The sequence below is a fragment of the Amphimedon queenslandica genome, unplaced genomic scaffold, assembly GCF_000090795.2.
Source record: "Amphimedon queenslandica unplaced genomic scaffold, v1.1 AMPQUscaffold_13096, whole genome shotgun sequence".
Classification (NCBI taxonomy): Eukaryota; Metazoa; Porifera; class Demospongiae; order Haplosclerida; family Niphatidae; genus Amphimedon; species Amphimedon queenslandica.
In genome coordinates, this window is record NW_003546668.1 from 2,719 (window position 1) to 10,749 (window position 8,031).

At 32.5% G+C, this 8,031-nt stretch overlaps 1 protein-coding gene and 1 long non-coding RNA gene across 3 annotated transcripts in view; both read right to left on the reverse strand.

The window, feature by feature from the left end:
- Positions 1-786: 786 nt before the first annotated feature.
- LOC109585255 (uncharacterized) lies at positions 787-1,945 on the reverse strand. 2 transcript variants are annotated; one of them, XR_002186402.1, is made up of 4 exons: positions 1,912-1,945; positions 1,165-1,504; positions 1,057-1,114; positions 787-996 (listed from the first exon to the last, which is right to left on the reverse strand). It is a non-coding gene; the product is annotated as an uncharacterized LOC109585255 (long non-coding RNA). The 2 variants fall into 2 exon arrangements; XR_002186401.1 differs by lacking the exon at positions 1,912-1,945 and having other exon boundaries at positions 1,165-1,522.
- Positions 1,946-4,902: 2,957 nt separating this feature from the next.
- The window catches only part of LOC109585246 (uncharacterized), a 9,423-nt gene continuing 6,294 nt past the window's right edge, over positions 4,903-8,031 (reverse strand). The window contains exons 2-9 of the mRNA XM_020001242.1: positions 6,461-6,558; positions 6,135-6,404; positions 6,008-6,087; positions 5,769-5,964; positions 5,407-5,712; positions 5,244-5,360; positions 5,034-5,174; positions 4,903-4,983 (exon numbers count right to left, since the gene is read on the reverse strand). Coding sequence (XP_019856801.1) covers positions 5,086-5,174; positions 5,244-5,360; positions 5,407-5,712; positions 5,769-5,964; positions 6,008-6,087; positions 6,135-6,404; positions 6,461-6,558 — 1,156 coding nt within the window. The 3' untranslated portion in view covers positions 4,903-4,983; positions 5,034-5,085. The remainder of the gene's footprint in view (positions 4,984-5,033; positions 5,175-5,243; positions 5,361-5,406; positions 5,713-5,768; positions 5,965-6,007; positions 6,088-6,134; positions 6,405-6,460; positions 6,559-8,031) is intronic.

Below are 8,031 nucleotides of genomic sequence, written 5' to 3' on the forward strand. Positions count from 1 at the left end.
TTTTACCTCTGACAATACTGTTATGATAACATGCTTTTCAGATGAACACAGTATATAGCTATAGTGAATCAATGTGTGATTTTGATTATACTGATTATCTGAGTGATTGTTATCTGAATGTTCCTTTTCAATAACAACTTATACACACTATACACAAAGTCATAATTCATGATTGGCCAATAATAATGTATAAGTTAGTAGATCTATTCAGCTCACTATCTGAGATTGTAATCACTACTACAACTAACAAAATTTACTGATGAAAAAGAGAACTCCTCGCTTTGTCACTACTAGTGTCATGATTTCTAGTGATTGAAATAGGCCTAGTACAAGAATAGGAATATTTAGTAGTGTTTAATATTATGTACTCTTGATTACACTTATAATTCTATTATAAAATTTTGGACAAATTTTAAAAAATTTTTATATTTGTTTATAGAAACAAAATTAATATAAATAGAATTACTAAAGCATAAAAATAAAATCAATTGACATGTCAAAATGAATTTTAATCCTTTGTTCAATCATTTGTGCATACATGTTTTACATAAATTTGTTTAATCAGCCAATTTTTAAAAACAACGGCTAGACTATGCTTTCCAAGAATCGGAAAAATCAAAAATGCACATTTAGAAATTGAGCCAATTCTGAGCTTAAATTTTCAAGTTACAGCCATTTTTAAAAAATGAGCCAATTTCTGAAAATTTCCTGTACTATAGCCCATGGTTTTTTCCAAAAAATGGCTCCAAAATCACCCCCAATTTTTATTACATTTTATTACTGGAATAAAAAATAGCTAAAACAATTACACTGGACATAAACAATGAAACATTATACAATATATGAGAAGTATAAATAAATACACAATCACATGACATGTTACAACATAAAATTATCAGCAATATATAAAAATGTAGCAGTAAGGCAGTAACACAAATATTACAATAAATTTTATTAAGCTTAATTAATTCTGGTCGCATCTTTCATCAGTTCCAACTGCAAAATAAACAACTATTTTCATTATAAATATACATCAAGTAATATTAATATGCTTACGTTGGTCAGTAGGAGTTACAGCAGTAGGTGTAGTAGGACAAGGGCCCTCTAGTATTTTCTATTAACAAACAACAATTAATAATTGAACAATAATTATCATTAACTTACCTGACGTGGATACTCTTGGGAAAATTGTCTTTGTAAAGCAGCAGTGGGCAGGACAAGGAGATTCTTATCACTTTTATTAGTACCAGCAGAAATACCAGCGATAGTGATCTTCTCTGGCTCTGACTCAAATGGCACATCAGATGGATTGTGTGTAGACTGAACTGGTTGAACTACTTGGGGAACAGTACTGTCAGTACATGAATGTAGAGAATGCTGAGAACTATTGACCACCAGATCAGTTATAGTATGTCCAATTTCCTCCCTGTTTTCATGCAAGTAACTGGTTTCAGTGTGGTGCTCTGATGAAGGCAACAAAGCAGCAGTTTCTGATGCAGTAGTACTAGAAATACAAATACAAATAGTTTGATAACTATCGCAATATGATGAATTGTTTATTTTATAGCAAAAATTAACATACACACTATAAACTGTGCTTGTAATTTTAAAATAATATTTACCTCTAGCCCATTTCAGAAAAATACCCAAGGCTATTATAATGGTTTTTTTTAAAAACGGCTCCAAAATCACCCCAAATTTTTATTACATTTTCTGATACATATTGATGTACTTATGCTGTGTAGAAAGTTTGAGCAGGCTCCAAGATCAACTTTTCAAGTTACAGCCATTTTAAAAAACAGGCCAATTCTGAAACTTTCCCTGTGCTATATATAGCCCATCATTTTTCCAAAAAATGGCTCCAAAACCACCCCCAATTTTTATTAAATTTTCTAATACATATTGACATACCTCCCTCCCTCTTTCTTTCTCCTTCAATAGCTGAGACTGCAGCATCAGAGAAGTTCAAACATGCTGACGTGTTACTCCAAACATTTAAGGAACCAGTTTCAAAACTCATTCCTCATATTTATCTCCTGTTCACTCCACAGCCCCTCCTCCTGAACCAATGTATGATAACATTGAAGAGAAGAGAAAAGTCCATGCTGTTAATATACAAGTATTACCACAGATACAACCTTGCCCAGCTTATGCAGTACCCCCGGCAGTACCACCAGGACTACACAGGCCCCTTGCTGTCAATGTACAGGATCAGCAATACATTGAGTTTGACTGACTGTTAGTGAGTGTGTGTTTGTATGTGTGTACTGATAGTTTGGTTATTATTGTTGTTATTATTATTATTGTTGTTATTATTATTATTGTTGTTGTTGTTGTTGTTTTTTATTGTTGTGTTATTTTTAGTGATATAATCACTATTTCCTAACTAATTTAAGCCATTCTGACATTCAATGATGATACATGTACTTATGTTGTACAATGTACATGTATCAAGTTCCACGAAATTTTTAAAGATGCTCCAAAATTGGACTTTGTTGAGCCAAATTTTGCTAAAAAAAGACTAGGAGAGAATTTTTAATTAAAAAAATTTTTCCTGATACATATACATGTTCTTATGTGTTTTTCAAGTTTGCATGAGTTAATTCTGATCATATTTGAGTTTTTTTACAAAATTTTAAAGTTGCATGCTCCAAAATCAGGCTGAAGTGGATTCTTAATTGCAGTCTGATCGTTCCGAGCCAGTTCAGTTGATGAACACCTTTTTGATTATGATTTGCTAAAAATTTTGACAATCAATCTATTTGACTAAGATGAATTGGGATCGTGTGGTATACATATTCTATCAGCTGGTTTGAGGTATGATATTGCTGCGGTTGTTGCAGACGACAACTTTTGAATCAAATCAAAATAATAAGTAAAAGCAAATTAAGTAGATAATATTAATAAGATCATGATAAAAACATATCAAATGTAATAGAAACATCAAATGAGGATGAGATATTGAACAAACCATTGGAAATCATATAAATGGGCACTCTTACACCACTTAAAAGAAGAATTATAAATGCTAACAAATATAAGGTAAACAAATAGCAAGGACAGCATGTACAAAGTACCATGACTTTTACCAATCAGACAGATGCAACAACAACTGTGGATCTTTCATAGATTAATGCATCATTGAAATCTTTGAAAGAGATGCAACACAGTGTACAATTAAGTAGACTTTGTTTTAGATAAAAAAACTGCTGCATTGCTAGTGGGCTGGGTTGAATATGCGTTAACCACACCTCTCTAATACAAATAATCATAAAAACAAGCATGCATTATTATTATGAAATAACCTTGCTAATATCTCCAGCAACATTATCATATTCAACACATTCAGCAGGTGGTGGTACATCAGCAGTATCACTCCTCCCACCAATATCAGTAGCAGTACTGCTATTAACAGTAACAGTAGGACCAGTATTGAAACTGAATGTGCTTTTATGTTGTATCAATGGAGTAGCACTATTTGGAGGTGAACCATTAGAGCAATAGCCTGATGATGAATTGTTTTGAATTTGTCCCTAAAAAGTAATACATTTTAGTATCTTACAATTTTATACATACATGTACATGTAGTCATGCATATGTAATTGAAAATATGATTAAAAATTTTTTTTTTTTAGAAAAAATTGACCCAATTGCTAATTACAGCACTACATATATGTAGCCTAGGACATTAATTATCTTGCTCATATCTCCAACAACAAGATCGGTATCAGTAATTCTACCAACAACAGAATATGTAGCAGTAATAGCATTAGCATCATGATTAGCATCTGTATCAGTAGTATCAGTCCTTCTATCAATAGCAGCATAAGTAGCAGTGTTGCTACTAACAGTAACATGATGATCATTATCATTGATGATCACAATCTTTTTTGAGTTTTCCCCTCAAAACAAATTAAATAATGTAGGTCACATTATAGTTTTAAGGTGGATTTACAATATGACACTAGTCCTGACGTTACGTTGATGCAGGAGTTGAATCTGGTTCAACTCCTGCGTGAAGCATGCATGAAATGGTCAAATTGCCTACGCTTTTGATTAAAAATTGACGTTATGTTGGCCTAGAGTCATATTGTAAATCCACCTTTATGTATGTAAGCACAGGTCGTGAATCTCATTACATACAGAATGCACAGATTATTTATAGTGTGGGAGAGTACAATGCAGCTATCATAATTTATAGTGCATGAGTATAATCATTGTAGAGATAGGAAAATAAGTACACAATGACAGCTCTGCATATTTCATACAGTAAACTGAATTTAGTAAGTAATTACTTTTTAATCATCCCTACTAACATTATGAACCAACAGTATAATTGTTATTAAAAAACAAGCCTGTACAGTACATAATAGTACAAAGCAGTGTTGTAGTAAATTATGGCTTCCCTATAGTACAAATAATAGGATTATATAAAACAATGAGAGAATTATTTTATTGAACATGGTGTGTCTATAATAGACACAATCGTTACATAATCACATTTTAATTAAGTAATTATACTTATTTCATTAAAGGTTTGAGTCTACCATAATAACACAATAAATGTAGAAAGCTACAGAGCAAAGCATCACTACACGCAGTATTTTAGTATTAAACAACATAATGTTATTATGGCCTCATTATAGTAAAATATAGTATACTAGTATTACCTCTTGTGGAGATGTAGTAGTGACATGGGAATTATTGTCTTGAACAGATTGTCCCTATAATAAACAATAGAACAAGATGTTAACAGCATTGAGACCATTATAAAGTATATTGCATCATTGTAACATACATTCCTTATAGCTAGTAATTCATTAGCAGGAACATGATAAGGATCCACTATATTCCCGTGTACTGGTTCACTTGTTGGAACTTTAGATCCTTCATCTTTTGACACATCAATAGTTACTGGTCCATTAGGATCATGTATCTCATAATGACTCATCTCTGCTTGTGGTTGATGACAGGCAGCAATTTCTACATAATAATAATATCTATAGTCATAATAACATGTACATATGCTGTACCTGAAGTCAAAATAACCCCTTCCTTTTTAGTTTGTCTCTTACACATCAGTGACTATGCTACCACTATGACTATTACTACTATCATCAATAAACCAGCACCAATCAATCCATAAAGAATGGAGTTACTGCCAGTTTCAGAACCTATTGTTTTATAAAAGTAATTGCATTTGCAATAATGCATTATTTATTATAGCATTATTGTATTCATACTATTCGGTGGGCTATCAGTTCCTTCAATGATATCAGTTGGAGTTAGAGTTGGTAATTGAGATGTAGGAGCCTCATTTATAGTAGAATATAATGAACTAATGAAATTACTGGTGCCACCTAAGAATAAAAATTAATAACAATTGTATTAATTAACTTAATTTACTAATAGAAGGTTTAGCAGGAGCAATAGTCACGTTAACTTGTTTAGGTTGTACACAAGTCCATGGAGCAATACTTCCATCATCATTTACATCATGTGCTGTTACATTATATACTCCACTGGTTGATAATGTTACCAGTGCACTATTATCTGATCCAGTTATATTAAAGTGTTCATTTCTTCCATTACTAGTATCAGTAAATATCACATGACATCCATCAGCAGTTGATCCTGATACAAACACACACTGTACACTAACTGATCCATTCCCTTCAGTAGATACTAGCAGATCTTGTACATTATATGTAGCTTAAGGTAAGACAATTAAAACACATAAGTTGCAGTAATTAAACATTAAAACTTACAAAATGGAATTTTAACAGTATTTTCATAAGTTTCTATATAAGCAGTATAAGCTGTACAGGGTCTTAATCCAGTCATTTTGTATGAAAACATCTCTTCTTTGTCATCTGCTTGGACAGTTTGAGTGTTTTGTTTTATTCCTTCATCAGGATCAACTCTACCAACTATCATATACTTACACAATTGAGTACTGTGTATCTAATAAAATAACATTAACAAAGTTATAAGTAATAATTCTTACTGAGATATTGAAATTAGCAACAAATGTCTGGCTTGAATCGTCAAAAGTCAATGTGATATTGTCATAATTAATAGTATGATCTAAATGATTGAAACAGTTAATAATAATAATTTTTATTTTATATTACTTCCAGTGATATTAAAACTATGTTCCCTCCTTTGTGATACATATTGTCCAATAGATGCAGTAATACTGACAGTAACATTAGTACAAGGTAATCCAGTAGTATTCAACCATACACTAGTATCAGTAGTGCTGATATAACTGATACCATTCACTAGTACATTATATGTAGTGATAGTTCCTTGTGGTATATCATCAGAATAGAAAGAAGGAGGAGACCATGACAAAGAATGATTATCAATAGACCATTGTATGTCTTCAACTGGTGATATTCCTAATAGATGATTAATATACACGTATTATTATACTAATCAAAATGTATGTACTAACCTCTTATTGTTAGTGTACTAGTGTTAGAGAACACTTGTTCATAAGGTGGGTATGATACTATGAAACAACCAATCCCAATCCCATCATTAACAGGTAACCCACTGATAGTAAGTACTGAAGACATGACACCAGCTTCATTATTAGTAGTAATGACAGATATATCTCTTTGTTGTTTAATAGACTCTGACAGTGGAGCACTGTGTACTATCCAATTCAGTTCATTGCCAGTTCCTTCACAAGTAAAATTTGCTGTTTCATAAATAGGAACAGTAACAGAAGTAGGACCAACTGTTATATCTAGAAGAACACGAGGTCAGTTATTGTAGAGTCATTACTTACTAGCACCATATGCTCCCTTTGGGATGCTCACACATAGAAGTAATACAATTTGTACAATTTGAACCAATACCAGCTCGAACATCAGCGAAGTACCCATGATAAATTTGTTAGAAGGACACAATTTACACAAGCATCACGTGATGATATGATGCCAGCCCCTCCCTGGCCCTGGCCTAGCTAGTCATGCATGCAGTGCACAGCATGCAAGCAGCCCTAGTGGATGTTTAGCTTTAAACTCACGTTACTCACCTGCAGTCATAGAAGTCTGGGGCCCCTACAATCATAGCAAAACCTATAGACATCTAATTTGCTTTGCTTGCTATTCTAGTGGGAAAAGATTTTGTCACCTCCTTGTACTATTAAAAAACTTCTTACACCTTCTAATGGGACAAGTCACAAGTATAGTACTATGATCTATGATGCTAACTACACTACAATCATAGATTATGCATGTATGTATCTTATGATCTATGCTATTAAAAAACATGTTCGTAATCATGATCACGCACTGTTACTGTCTCATAAGCTGGATTAACATCTGTGTTCAATACTTGTGTTGACTGTCTAGTTGTTTGTTGAACTGAAATGAGTAGAGATTATGTCAATTATGTACAGTCATGATGGCTTACTTTGTCCATATGCTGGATTATTTACTGTAATCTCAACAGAACCAGTATCTATGTTGAAAAGTTATAGTTTTTTGCTGAACAAACTAATAGAAGCAGCTATACCTTCTTTCCTTTTTCTCAGGACACACCAGATACTAATAGTGACTATTACAATCAGCAGTATATTTACAAATACTGTACCAACTACAGTACATGCTAGCACTGTAGCAGATACTACTAGAGGTGGATCTGCACTGTCAACAGTATGATAAGGAGAAAAAGTCACTGAAATATAAATAATTTTAAAATTATAGCAATGGCAAAATATACCTTGAGAATGTTCAATTTCACTAGATAACATACCTATATGTCTTATGTGAATTACTACATTAAATGTTCATTGATACTTACCAGTGTAACTCCTGCTATAGACGATAGAAGGAATAGCAATAGAAGGAATAGCAATAGAAGGAATAGCAATGTCTACATATTTAGGTTGTACACAAGTCCATGGAACAATACTTCCATCATCATTTACATCATGTGCTGTTACATTATATACTCCACTGGTTGATAATGTTACTAGTGCACTATTGCCTGATCCAGTATATTAAAGTGTCATTC